Source organism: Mus pahari, chromosome 15 (genome assembly GCF_900095145.1).
Source record: "Mus pahari chromosome 15, PAHARI_EIJ_v1.1, whole genome shotgun sequence".
NCBI classification, from domain to species: Eukaryota; Metazoa; Chordata; class Mammalia; order Rodentia; family Muridae; genus Mus; species Mus pahari.
Genome location: NC_034604.1, coordinates 15,937,877 through 15,953,096, shown reverse-complemented (window position 1 = coordinate 15,953,096; position 15,220 = coordinate 15,937,877). Strand labels below are relative to the sequence as shown.

The 15,220-nt window shown below is 40.3% G+C and overlaps 1 protein-coding gene across 1 annotated transcript in view; it reads right to left on the bottom strand.

Moving 5' to 3' along the window:
• The window catches only part of Dsg1 (desmoglein 1), a 113,661-nt gene extending 106,762 nt beyond the window's left edge, over nt 1–6,899 (bottom strand). The window contains 1 exon segment of the mRNA XM_021215033.1: nt 6,675–6,899. Coding sequence (XP_021070692.1) covers nt 6,675–6,899 — 225 coding nt within the window.
• Nucleotides 6,900–15,220: the final 8,321 nt, after the last annotated feature.

Sequence of the window (15,220 nt, the reverse complement as noted above, 5' to 3'; positions counted from 1 at the left end):
TGGGATTAAAGGCGTGCACCACCACACCCAGCAAGTTGACTTTTCTTAATGGTGGATAAATGATTTACAGTTGGGTTAGCTAGTTCCCAATAGAGGAATGACTAAGTAAATTGTCAAGGCTACCATGACATCTCTCTCTGGGAGTTCAAGACTTTACCAGAGGAACTAGTTTCATGGACTATTTCTTTAAACAAAGTGTTTATTTTTTCTTTGAGAATTTCATAGAATATATTTTGATCATATTCTTTTCTCCCTTCAGCTCCTCTCACCACTGCAACCACCCAACTTCGTGTTCTTCCTGTCCTTTAAATATCAACAACCCATTAAACAAAAGAACTCTGATTTGTATTGGCTAACGACTGACTCTGAGCATCCTCCCCTAGAGTGTGGTTATATATGAAGTGTCACTCCATTGAAAGAATCTGATTTCTCTCTCACAACAACTATCAAGTACAAACAGCTTCCTGAGAATCTGTGCTCACTTCTCTGACTACTTTTATACATCTCAAATCTCTCTTTTTCCCCCTTCCACTCCTCCCCCCTCCCCTCCCTCCTCCTTCCTTTCCCCTTTTTCTTCCCCCTCCTTCTTTTTTGATTGTTTGCATACATGTTGGCTACAAGTGTGTGCATCCATCTGGAAGGAGGCCAGAGGTCAGCCTGTGGTTTGTAACAACTGACTACCTTGGTTTTGAGAGTGTCTCTCCCTTGTCTGGAGGCGTGCCTGGAAACTAGGGTGGCTGGCCAATGAGCCTCATTTACATGTAGGCCTCCCAGGTGATGGGATTATATGTGTTAGCCACATTAAAATCAGGCTGTTTTATGTAATTTCTGGGGATCAAACTCAGGTTCTCAGACACAGCAAGCATGTTGCTGAGTGAGCTATCTCTCTAGCCCCTAATTCTCCTTTTTTTTTTTCCTACTTTAGTTGTAAAGGATCAAAGAGTTTTTGTTTTCTCTAAGAAATGTTAAGATCTCAGTGGATAGCAAATTCTAATTATTGTTGACAAATGAAAAGATTTGTAGTTTCTGTGGAATTTAACCTATTTTTTTTTGTTCACATAACTGTTCAGGTTTTCTGTTTGTTTTCCATTTTTTTCTGGGGTTGCCAGGCAAGTCCTCCAGCTTTCTTGTAATGTGTGGACCTCTGAAGAGAAATGTTCTCAGCTAAATTCCTAGGCTAATAAGCACCTCTCCCCTAATTCCTCTAGCATTGCCTCTGGCTTTCAGGGCCAGGATCTCTTACTTCCTGTTTTTGGAAGGACAGTAGACACCAACCAAGGAATGCTGCTGTGAGAGGAGCCATCAGCTACATTTACCCTATCTGACTCATCTTCTCAATGAGGGTTGCTATCTTCCCTTCCCTTTCTGTTTTCTCTCCCCTGAGTGGACTCACTTTTAGCAAAACTCTGTCTTCTCTTTTGCTCACTCAACTCTCTAAGCTTCACATGTCTGGACAGAGCTCCATGGTTCAAGTCTGATACAGGGCATCTGTGGCTAACACACCAAAGCGCGGCTTCCTGTCAGTGTTCACTCACAGGGAACTGGGCCACAAGGCACTCTGTAAGGAAGAGTGAAGATACAACGTGTCAGGCAGGTCCAAAGGGTATTCCAGTCTCTAAAAAAAGGTTAGGCCCACTGACTCATCCAAAATTGAGTCTAGGCCCAGCTCAAATTTGACTGTAGTAGTATATTTGGCAGTTAAATAAAAGCCAGAGCTCCTAAGGAATTTGTGAAGCCTGTTCCCATCTGACAAAAGTAGCTTTTGCACTCCCTCTGGTGAAAGAGCCATGATGCTCTCCAATTAACCTTCGGCACCTACCAAGGACCATGTTAGGCTTCAGGCTCCTTCGGGCCTATACACAAGTACTTGCAAGCTTCCCTTTTCCCAGATCCTTATAACCCACTGTCCTTATAACCTGGAGACGTCCCCACATCTTGCCTCTCTCCACTTTTCTGAGAGAGCCTTGGCAGTTTGAAACTTTCCTTTTCCATCCGTGGTACAGCCATTTTGTTTCTCTACTGCAGCCCCTCGAATACACAGAGCAAGGTGGGAGATGTTCTTTGCAACAGCAGTGAAATCCTCATTCTGAGACCAAAGTTTTGAATTCCAAGAAGGTTTGGAAGTGGAATATTTAAGGTAGAATATTTAAGTTGGATAGTTAAGGCATTCAGCTTAACAGCTGAACTACATCCCATCATCAGCCACCAAACCTAGATACTAATGCACATGCCAGCAAGATTCTGCTGAAGGGACCCTGATATAGTGGCCTCTTGTGAGGCTATGCCAGTGCCTGGCAAACACCGAAGTGGATGCTCACAGTCAGCTATTGGATGGAACACAGGGTCCCCAATGGAGGAGCTAGAAAAAGTACCCAACCCTGTAGGTGGAACAACAATATGAACTAACCAGTACCCCCTGAGCTTGTGTCTCTAGCTGCATATGTAGCAGAAGATGGCCTAATCGGCCATCACAGGGAAGAGAGGCCCCTTGGTCTTGCAAACTTTATATGACCCAGCACAAGGGAAGGCCTGGGCCAAGTAGTGGGAGTGGGTGGGTAGGGGAGCAGAGGCAGGGGGAGGGTATAGAGAACTTTCGGGATAGCATTTGTAATGTAAATAAAGAAAATAATAATAAAAAATTTAAAAAAAAAGAAATGAGGGGATTGTCAAAATAAATTTAAAAATGGAAATAAAAATAATTTTCAACATAAGATGGACTTTAAGAAATTGGGACAAAAATTAGGTAGCAATGGAAGTTGAATATCCTCAGGGAGCTAAGAAGCTGCACCATGGAAAGCACTAGCCTTGTGGGACTTTTAGGTGCAACCACCCTGAGAATGCCACTTAGTTTCTAAAGTGTGAACAAGGACCCTAACCCTCACAATTTGTTTCTCATGTCCTCTCCAGCCACTTTACTCTCTCTGTCTCTCTCTGTCTCTGTCTCTCTGTCTCTCTGTCTCTCTCTCTCTCTCCCCCCTTCTCCAATTCCTCCTCTTCCTCCTCCCACCTCCTCCTTCTTCATCTTCTTCTCCTCCTCCTCCTCTTCCCCCTTCTCCTATTTCTCCTCTTCCTCTTCCTTCTTCTTCCTCGGGGTCTCTTTATTATGTAGCCCTGGCTGTCTTGGTATTCACTATGTAGACCAGGATGGCCTCAACTCACAGAGATCACTTGCTATCTGCTTCCAGAGTTCAGAAACTAAAGGCATGTAGTACCACACCCAGCCCATTTTAATGTTTTCAAATACATAAGACATTATGATTTTGTCAGTCTGTCATACATAAAGCCAGACGTTTACTAAGGAGAGAAAATTCAAAGAAGTGAACTAAAGATTTTTAAATTATGATTCTTCTGTGCTAGGTTGACTAACATTTTCATCTAGTAACTCTAATAACAATCCTTGCATCCTGTGCATGTATGCATGGACCAGACTCTAAGTGCATCCTGTGCATGTATGTATGCACCAGACTGCTAAGTCAAAGCCAGTTCATGTTAGACTCAGAAAATGTCTCTTCCTAGAGACTATACTGTGGGTCATGGTTCACGTTTGAGTGTGGCAATTAAATGTCACTTGAGTCCCTTCTCTGGCTCCCTATGTTTTAAATTTTTCGCTTGCAACAAATACGTTTTCTATTAAGGTCAAAATAAAATCTTGCTTCTTGTTCAAACACTTTCTGATTACCTTTTAAGAACATACATTGATCAAGATAAGAAGTCGACTTCTGGGTCTATATTGACACATCTCTTTTTAAAATTCTTGCTACAGGTGAATTCTTCTGTTTGTCCAGGTCCTTCTGTTTGGCCTATGGTTCATCTCACTCTAAGAATTTCTTTTCTGTTTGCAGCCGAAACATTCTTGGATACATTCTAAGACATGTAGAAAGTGCTGGGCTTGATCAGGCAAGCAGGATTTTTTTGAAAGGAAGTATGTGTGTTTATGTTGGCAGCAAAAACTGATATTGCCTGTCCAGCCATCGGGCAATTTGAGGCACAAAAATTTCCTTTCCAGTGAAAAAGTTCTTAATGAAGAAATTTAAGAAATCACTCTATAGACAGGAGACTTGTCTAAGAAATCCAAAGCATACCAGACACAGGTGGACTTCCCTTCCCTTCACTCTGAAGACTCTCTTTCCAGGTGGCTGATACTTAAATGTCTACTTCCTGCATCCACTCTCGTTTAGCTGTTGCTGCAGCCTGGTTCCTGCCCACAGAGTTGCTGTGCTAGTCAAACTCTCTAGGGTGTGGTTCTGAGGAACAGCATTCCAAGTCGGTCTACGGGCACCTGTGCCTCAGACAGATTCAACCAGAACCAGCAAGACCCCAAGACACAGACCATTCTTGTCTCTCTCTCCCGGGATCAGATTTCCTGGAAGCTAGATCTGTTCACCCCCTTGCCACTTCTCAGTGGCTATCTGAGAAAGCAAGGCACTGCACTCACATGAAGCTATTATTAGGTCAGCACTGTGTGTGCCAAGTACAACACGCAGAGAAAGGCCAGGAGCAGCCGAGGTACTTGACGGCACAGGCCCTTGTATCCTAGGGATTATTTTATTTCCTAACTGCTTTTTCTATCCTTACAAAAATTCTGTATGTTAGTCACAGCATCCCTAGCCTGACTCCATTCCCATTCTATCCCACCCCCATTACAGGGACAGATTGAATTAATAAGGATTCAGGAGTGGCAAATCTCAAACCTGCATCTTCAGACTGCATCCTTTTCCACACACGGAGACCAGTTTTACTTGGCTTTCTTTATTATCCCTTAAATCTCCTAAAGTACAGCTTCTTTCTCAAAAGCTAAGAAAAATAGAGAGGAATAGATGCATGGCAAGGGAGGATATTGAAGGTGAATTTGAATTAGAGATAAATTGGCTGTTCCTTTTAGAATCATTCTGTGAGTGCTTTTTTTCCACGAGAAACTCACTTGCCGGATATGAACAATCCCCTGGAGCAAACCACGCAAGCCTTAATGCCAAAGATGCTATTGCTCTGCCTGACCGCTGAGCTGGCCATCTTACCTCAGCTGCTTCTGCCCACAGCTGGATGACACAGCCCTGTCCCTCCTGTGAAAGCCAGCTCTGTTCTCTCTGTTCCCCTGCCCTGCCCTTCCCAGGCTGTGTACAAGGAAAACAAATGACCCCATCTCCAGTTCATGACCACACTCTTTGTGTCAGCTTTAAATAGGAAGTCAGTTTGTGTCTTCTCTGGGTACCTGTAACAATCTGTCTGCAGTATCTACACTCCTTTGAAACCACAGACCAAACCTAGTTCCAACTTCAAACGGAAAGCTACTCACTGGACTCCGAGCCTTGAGCTTGTGGATGAGTTCAAGTTAGTACCAGCAAGATTTCCAGAAGTCATATGTGTCTGTGGCCTTATTGTCTGAATAATAAGAAAATGTGGAAACCCTTTGAGCAGTGTTTGAAAGAGATTGCTGACAGAGTCTCACACTTAGAAATAAAATTTAAGTTATGTGTATGTGTCATTCTCCATACAGCCCTGAGCAAGTGCCAGCATTTCCCCAGGAACTTTTCTGAAAACAGAGTTTACAGGGCTGGGTTTATGTTTGAGCTGCACTGCTGTAGAATGTTTAAGACTTGAAATGTGCCATGGTTAATTCTGAGAACCACACTTTCATTTCAAGAAGGATAGCTAAATTCTATTTGAGACAAAGGAGAAATCAGAAGGACTTAAAGACATTCTAAAAGAGGAATTAGCTTTGGCTTTTACCCCTGTTGCCTTCTCTGTGTAAAGATTCCCTGGAGTCAACATATTTTTTTACTTACCTAAATCACTATATTTTCCCAGTTCCCACCCATAAGTTCACTTCCCAAGAGCAGAAATATCATTTTATACTAAAGATACGAGGGATGACTGCAGTTACCTTCAGACAGCGCCTTTAGTCACTTCACTACATATAAAGGCCCACCATGCTAGTAAACTAATCAGAATAGAAACACGGGTGTCCCTGAGACTCCAATTCCAGTGTGGCTTATTTCCAAGTCATCATCTATTTAAGTCCACTCATTCAGAGCTTATCAATTGACTGGCAATATGCCAGGCACCTCATTAAGTGTTGTAATTAATAAAAAATGCAGTATTACTCTTCTTGCCTCAAGGAATTTATTATCTAAGAAAGATACAACAGCACATCACACAGAAACTACTCCCCTAAATGGGTTACTCCTCCACCATGAAGACAGTCAGCAATGACACAGAAGTCTGGCATACATACTTTGGTAGAGTCAAGCGTATTGCACAGCATATCAGCGCCCTCTCTCAAATTCATCCACCTTTGACTGTTCCCAAAGATGTCATTGTAGCTTCTCTGAGCAGCCAGTTAGAAAGCCAGCAGCTCTTTAGATGGTATCTCTGGGTGTGTCTCCCAAGCTGACACACTAGAACATCTTTTGTCACAGAATTTACTAACTTCCTAAGGGTCACCATAAAGAGGGGGTGAGAGGGGGATTGGAACACATAACAAGTTTTTATTTCTAGGTCCTTAAACAAGGCCCAGAATCTTTTGGGAACCTGGAGTATACTCGTTAATACCAGGTAGGTAAAAAAATCCCATGTTGTCAGCAAAGCTTTAATAGTATTTAAATACATATGAGTCACCTAATTTCAGCTTTTTGGAGGTGGGGCTTGGGAAACTGGAAAAGAAACTGCTCACCGACCAGACCAGAGTGAGACAGGACCAGGCTGTAGGACAGAGGGCTCATTAGTGGCTCTCTGAATTCACCCATGCAGAGCCCAGCTTGAGTGAGTCTGCGCAGGCCTGTGGAGGATTTGCTTTTGCTTCTCTGTCTTCTGATGCTGTGGGAAACAGGCTTCTTCTGTGAATCCTGCAGTCTCAGGCAGATCAAAGATCTGCAGAGGTGGAGGCGCTTGGGCAGTTTCATTGCTCCAGGCTGACTATTCAGTCACAGGAGATTCCACCCAGGGAAGTTGCTGAGCCTGTTTGCTGGCTGCTTGGTAGAGACTTTTAAAGGGACATCGCCCTGTTCCTGTACAGAATTTTACGAAAATGATGCTTGGAAATGAAGTGCATGGGACGACTTCTAATTGCCATCTCCTTAAAGACTGTTTAACGGCGAAGAATGAACAAGGCTTTGTTTTTCACCCAACAGCCCGTTCCAAGGGCACATTCCAATGTGCCTTATAGGTGGTGTTTTATAACTGTGAGTGGAAGGAGATAAGTTGGAAATATGCCATGTATCACTGTGGGAAAATCACGATAAACATTACTCAATGAATCCCAGTTTAGAGACTACACACGTATGAGTACACACACCATGAACAACCGTGCTTCCAAAGCCCAAAGGGCAATGTGTGCTTGATTCCTAGCTTACTTTTATTTTTTATTAAGTGAAATTTAGCTGAAAAAAAAAAAAGGAATTCTTTAACAACCAACTTTTTTTTTTTTTTTTTTTTTTTTTTTTAAATTTTTTTTTTTTTTTTTGTAAACCTTGATTTTCTAGGATCCTTGACTGGGCTGGGCAGAGATTCTGTGTCTTCCATGCAATTTCTTCCTGGATCTTAACAGGAGAGTTGAAAATGTTCTTTTAAAGATTATAAAATTATGGCCTGGTTCAGTGGTGTGCTTACCTGTAGCCCCAACTACATAGGAGGAAGCAGGAGGGTCACTTGAGACCAGGAATTAAAAACCAGACTTTCCCAACAGCAAGACCTCTGTCTTAACAAACAACAAACAGCTTGATAGTAATTAATTGTTTGATCTGATTTGAAGACACCTGGTTTATGCATGATAGGCAGAATAGTGTGGGAAGCTTCCTCTTCAAGGCTTCATACATTGTGTTCTCTCTCTCTCTCTCTCTCTCTCTCTCTCTCTCTCTGCATGCATGCATGGGTATAAGGGTTCATGGTTCATGTATGTGTTCATGCATGTGGAGGCCAGAGTTTACTGTTTTACATTTTTTTGAGACAGCATCTCTCACTAAACCTGGAGCAATTCACCTGGACTGATAGGCTAGCACAGCTTTTTATACATATCCTAGAGATCAAACTCATGTTCTCATACTTGTGCATTAAACACTTTATTGGCAGCTATCCTTCAAGTTCTAAGAGCTCATGTATTTTATTTTATTTTATTTTTTTATCTGTAGCAAGAAATTATCCTCATCATACTTGAGAAAGAATGTTTCCAGCCATTACATAAAAGAAACAAAACCAAAACCAAACAAAAGCCCAGTTTTCCTTTTGCAATGAAATGGGTCTGAAGTTGTATTTGGTGTGTGACTATTCTATTTTTCTGTTGATGACACAGGCTTTATAAATATCTATTCTTTCTGAGACATAAAGTCTATAGTAGAATGATTTGTGTGATCTAATGAAGATTTGAACATTTCCTATTAAAATACTACTAATTTTGGGTTAGTGAGTAGAAAAATATCTTTATTGTTTTTGTATATGGTCAGATTCAGGTAGAATGATGAATAACATCTGATATCTTATCTATTATGTCCAGGCACTGCACCTCATAAAAAATATTACCTCATGTAGTTGTCACAAGTACCTGGAGTTGTAGTTCTGCCCATGTCATGTAGATGAAGAAACTACAAAACAGAGAAACTTCTAGTTAACAATAGATGGAACAATAATGAACACATTCAAAATTTGGATCTGGCCGAGAGTTCTAACAATGGCTTTTGTATATGTTTTTTAACATTTTTATTATAGTTATCTACATCCTTAATATTAAGAGTTTTTTTTTTTTTTTGCTAAGTCTAACAGACTAGTCCCCCCAAGAGACGCTACTTTGTGGGAAAGGAAGAGGGGTAGTCAATTGTAAGTAAGACGGGGAAGTGGAGGAAACAGAGACACCATGGCTGTGCTAAGGGGAGGATAGAATGTCTAGGTGCATGGTGTAGTTAGCTTGGTATCACCATGACCAAATGACCTGGCTTGGACAACTTCAGAGAGGAAAGATTCATTTTGCGGTGCAATTTCAGAGTTGGAGTAGAATGGCTTTGGCCATGGGAGCACAAGGTAGAGGCTGTTCACGTGGAGGACCAGGAAGCAGAGGTCTAGAGGCTGTGTAGCAGAAGATGGCCTAGTCAACCATCATTGGGTATAGGGGAATTTCAAGATAGCATTTGAAATGTAAATGAAGTAAATACCTAATAAAAAATTGGGGGAGAAAAGAATCTAAAAAAGCCTGCATCCAGGTGCTTGTTTCTACAAGTGAGTTCCTAGCTCTTAAGGGCTTCACAGTCTCCCAAGTAGTGTTATCTCTTGCAGAGGAAACATTGAAAACACAAGCCTGTGGGGAACATTTCAGATTCAAACCTTAACCCTCTACCATTGACCTCAAAGTTTAATGTCAAGAGTGCCCCACCAACACAGTTTCAAAGTTCAATCAGATCCAATATAAACTGTTAACTATGAGTACCAGGACATCAAAAAGAAAGTTACACACTTCAAATATATCGCAGAGTAAGCATTCCAGCTCCAAAAGGGAGGGATCATAGAATCACAAGGAATGAATAAACCCTAACACCAAAGAAGGCCTAAAGCCATTAAAACAAACACTAAGTACTGCGCCCATATATCTAACATCCAGGGCATGTAATGTGATTAGATAGTCTCCAGTGGGCTTGATCAATCACACCCCGTGACTCCGCTACCACACATGCCTTCTCATTGAGATTAACAACAAACATTTTCTGAAGATTTCATTAGCTTATGCCTCCTGTTCCTGGCATCTCCAGTTCCTTGTCTCCATAGTGACTCAGGCTTCATTTCTACAAATGCAGACTTCAGACTGTTAGGCACTCCCTGCAGAAAATGTGTGGTGAGATACACACTTATCCTCATAAGGACTCTTTAGCCATTTGGCTGGGAACATCCACCACTCTCTAATGCTTGAATTCTGCAAGCTTGAAAAACTAGTACCTTCTAGGTGATGTCAGGTTCTGCTACTATGTTGAGAAGTAAGTAGCTTGGAAGATTTGCAACACAGACGCAGTAGCCTTCTGAGTGCCTTGTCAGCCAATTCAAGGGCCAACCATGGGTCAGGAGAGGGGCCTTTGATGGGTGCTTCTTGTTCAAGAGAGTATCTCTGTCACACTGTGTTTACAAATGGAAGTCTTTCAAATGTGTTCTTAATTTCTACTCTGGCATCTATGATGGGTGGGGAATCCTTGCTACCATGCCAGTTGAAAGTGTATTTAATTATGCTTCTATTTAACAGTACTAACTTTTTTAGCCATTATGAATTCTTCCTCTGCAGTTGCTTTGTCCACAGTTTTCAATGTGTTGGCGGCATTCTTTTCTTCATTAAACTCAATGTCCCCCACAAATTTCTGCTCTACTTTTTGAAATAGATTCTTACTATAAATCTGGCTAAACATAGGCAGCAATAACCATGCCACAGCCTACATGTTATCTTATTTAAAATTTACTTTATCAAACAAATTAATTTGTTATTTTTTAATTCAGCTGCATATGTGTTTTCAGTATATGAGTGAAACACAGCCAGGTTCTTTGTCAGAATAGAACATGATTGGTCTTTAGCTTAAGTCTCCAGAGTCTGTTTCCACCTGAGACTTTATGAGTGCTGTCTTCCCTTCCTGAACTATCATCATAGATGCCTTTTTACACTGCAGTTCCAACCTCATCTACATTATTCTCACAAAGCAAGTCCAATGACCTAAGAATCTCATGATCAGGTACAGATACAGCAATGACCCCATCACTTGTGGTACTAAGTTTCTGTGATCACATGACTCCTAGGATTAATTTTCTGTGTTTGTAATTTTCATATTGCTGTGAGAAAGCTACTTGATACAGACAATATGATAGAAAATATTAAGTTTGGCTCAGAGTTTTCGACAGTTTTCGTTTACTGTGGCAAAGAAGGCATTGTAGATGTTCCATTCATGGAGGTAGACCAGGAGGTAGAAAACTATGAGGTGAAAGATCAGGAGAAGGAAATTTGCTACATCCATATTGTGACTGAAGAGGAAGAAGAAAGTGTGTAGCAGGCACTAGGTACAACATTCAAAATCTTTGCCTTTAGTGAACTTCTTGTATCAGCTTTGTCCCATCTCCTGAAATAGTCCTACCAGTGTGAGAATGAACACTCAGATCATGAGCCTGTGTGTGGTGGCTCATATTTAATCTCTTACTGTACTTGTGCTTGTGTTTATGTTCAGTTAAGGAAGGCCCAGTGGAAGAAAACAAAGAGGGGGAAAAGGATGGTAAAGCGAGATTCCAAGAATTTTAGTTTAACTGATTTTAATAATGTGAAGTGGAGTGACAAATCTTTAGACAGTAAAGTTATGCTTAAAGCAATTTGAATGAGAAGTGTTCTGCCTAAACATGTGTGTTTGAATAGTTGGTCACCAGTAGGTGATGCTTTTAGGAAGGTTGTGAACCTGCATTGTGAGAGCCTTGCTGGAGGAAGTATGTCTCTAAGATCAGGCTTTGACTGTTCATGCTTTACTCCACTTCCTATTTACCCTCTCTACTTCTTGAGCCACCTGCTGCCATTTCCCAGCCCCCATATGGATGCTCACTTTGGAAAGGTGAGCAAAAATAAACTCTTTCTTCCTTTACTTGCTTTTGGTCATGGTGTTTATCACAGAAACAATAAGTAACCAAAACAACACAGCACACGCAATACAGTTCAATACAATACAATACAATACAATACAATACAATACAATACAATACAATGCAATGCAATACAATTCAATACAATCTAATACAGAAGTCATTTCTAGCTAACATTGATTAAAAAATAAAACCCCTGTATCTTTAAATTCAACTTCATTGACATTTTCATGCTTACAAGATGAATGTAATTGCAATGTGAATGACAATTAAACCTATGATTGAAAATAATCTTAGGTTTGGGGGAAAAGATAGGATTTTGACTATATGAAACAAAGGACTTGTGCAGGCCTACCTCCTTCAAAGTAGTTTGAGGTTAAAAGTGGGAAGGCAGACATACAGTTTTGTTCAGCAGGTGCAACATAGGATCTGAACATCCTCAGCATATGTCTGTTTGTAGAAAACGAGACATAAATATCTCTCATTTCTCTGAACAAATAATGTATGCAACTGAAGATTTATGCCAAATGTTAACTGATTAGATGCCACTCCTTAGAGTATCTAGTTTATCTTTACTCCAGATTAAAACTATGAGTCAAGAATAGATGCAGTGAAAGGAATCTGTAGGAAGAACTTTTCTGGTTCAAATGAGATTTTTGTCATCTACTCATCAAATGTCATCAAGTGTATTACTAATGTAGCCAGGTATCTGATACTACATTTGCTTCATCAAATTCATGTGGTGAAGACTGAAGAAGTGAATGCTGTGATATGATCAGTTTAGTGGTTTGCATCTAAGATCTTAGTCCATTCTTCCCACAGTGAACGCTAGCAGTCTAGTCTTCAGTCCACACCATATGTAAGAGTACTTCAGGATCCCTACTTCCACTAAATTCCCGCATTCATTAAACTACTCTTCTCATCACTAACCAAATTTCTGTCAAAGAAACTTTGGGGTGAAGGATTTCTTTTGACCCCCTATTTGAGTTGGCGCTGTAGCAGGGGTGGTGTGTGGCAGCTGTTTATAAGATGTCACTGAAATGCTGTATCACTGAAAGAAGTGATGGGATAGAAAGTAGGAATGATGATGGAGGCCAGTGCCTACCCTCTAGGATCCACCTCCTCCACGAAGGCCCCAGGATGGAGCCCAGTGCCTGCTCTCCAGGATCCATCCCTTCCTGTAAGGTTTCACAATTTCTACAGTAGCTCCAGCTAGGGCTCAGTGCTTCTGACCCATGAGCCTGTGGAGCACATTTTACATACAATTTATGGCATTCAGAGATTAATTTGAAATCTATGCATACTCCTAACTCTTAGACTTGATGACAAAACATAAAGAGGTAAGTTTGGGGATCTTCAGTAAGTGTTCTAAATTGGAATCACTTTTCCATTTGTATGTGCTTCTTCTATGCACCGTGGCTGTTTAGTCTCTTGATCTATAAGTCTTTAAGAGATGAACAATTTATATGAGGTCTGGAAAGAAGGCTCAGCAGTTATGAGCATTTGCTGCTCTTGCAGAAGACCTGGGTTCTGTTCCCCAACACACACATAGTGACTCACGACAACTTGTAATTTTAGTTCCAGGGGATCTGTTGCTTTCTTCTGACTTCCATAGATTTATGCATACAGTATACATTAACTCAAATAGGCACACATACACATACACACTATAGGCAGATAGACAAATAGATAGATAGATAATAAAATGAGCACTATTATAAGTGTTTCTAGGGAATTAAATGTAACCCATCCCAAATGATTAGAGGGTAAAAAATTCTAATATGGGAGATGTTTACTTTTAGAAAATTAATATAGAGTTAATATTGACATTAACTTGGGCTTCTGTTATCAAAATAGTATTTTTTGAACACATAGAAATGAGAAAACATAATTTTTCTATATATTCTTCTAAAATATGCTATAAAGACCCCTGGGTGGGAGGCTTCTACAGATGGAGTCCTCATGCAAGAAACTTTAAGAAGGAGGTGTGGGAACACTACATAGCTGAGGATTTCCCAATCTCCATTGCATCTGTAGGCATCAGCACCAGGAACACTAATGAACCTAACCACCGACTGCTTATCCCTTCAGTGACACTTAGAACAGTTGCTAGAATGTAATGCAATGGAATAATTTTATTGCACAGTTACATATTGTTTCAAGTGTCCTTGCCAGTTTGGAATGTGATGTGTTGTTTCTTTTGTGGTCTTTCTGTAGCTATCATTCATGTTATGCACAGATGCTTCATGGCTTAGGCACTCAGGCACTGGTCACCTTCCTACTATTTATGCTAACACATTACTGAACTAACAGAGGTAATAAAAAGATTACAAGTCCAAGAGTCATTATTAGATGACACCAAGTCACAGCATAGTTGTAGAGTTCACTCCTAAACATTATTGGTGAAGTATTAAAATAATAAATAAAATATGCAATAAAATATTAAAATAAAAATTTAATTAAAAATTACAGTGTTAAAATACCTTATGTTCTATGCTAAAATAATGAAGAAAGTGATCTGTGCCTTTAGCAGACCCTGTGTCACAACACTCCGAACCCCGATGCCACCAGGATATAACCTGTCTCCCAGGAGTGCTAACACGCCTGAAAGCACAGGAAAAACCCATCACTTTTGCTCAATTTCCTGGCCCGAGAGGAACCTGCCCCAAGCCCTCAGAGTAAAAGGCTAGAAAATAGTTTTCCAAGCAAACGGTCCCAAGAAACAAGCTGGAGTATTCATTCTAATATTGAACAAAATCGACTTTCAACCAAAAGTTATCAAAAAAAAAAGATAAGGAAGGACACTTCATACTCATCAAAGAAAAAAAATCAAAGAAGAACTCTCAATTATGAACATCTATGCTCCAAATACAAGGGCACCCATGTTCATAAAAGAAGTGTTGCTAAAGCTCAAAGTACACGTTTCATCTCACACAATAATAGTGGGAAACTTCAATACCCCACTCCCAGCAATGGACAGGTCATTGAAACAGAGACACTAAACAGAGATACAGTGAAACTAATGGAAGTTATGAACCAAATGGATTTAACAGATATCTATAGGACATTTCATCCTAAAACAAAAGAATATATCTTTTTCTGAGTACCTCATGGTACCTTCTCCAAAACTGACCATATAATTGGTCGTAAAAACACAGCTCAACAGATAAAAGAAGATTGAAATAAGCCCATTCATCCTATCAGATGACTATCACGGACTAAGGCCAGGCTTCAATAGCAACAAAAACAAAAGAAAGCCCACATACACATGGAAGCTAAACAATGCTCTACCTAATGGTAACTTGGCCAAGGAAGAAACAAAGAAAGAAACTAAAGACTTTTTAAAATTAAATGAAAATGAAGGCACAACATATTCAGACTTATGGGACAAAATGAAAAAAGTGCTAAAAGGAAAACTCATAGCTCTGTATTTCTCCAATTAGAAACTGGAAAGAGCATACACTAGTAGCTTAACGGCACACTTGAAAGCTCTAGAACAAAGAGGAGCAAATATACCCAAGAGGAGTAGATGGCAGGAAATAATCAAACTCAGGGCTAAAATCAACCAAGTAGAAACAAAAAGAACTATACAGAGAATCAACAAAACCAGGAGCTGGTTATTTGAGTAAATCAACAACATAAATAA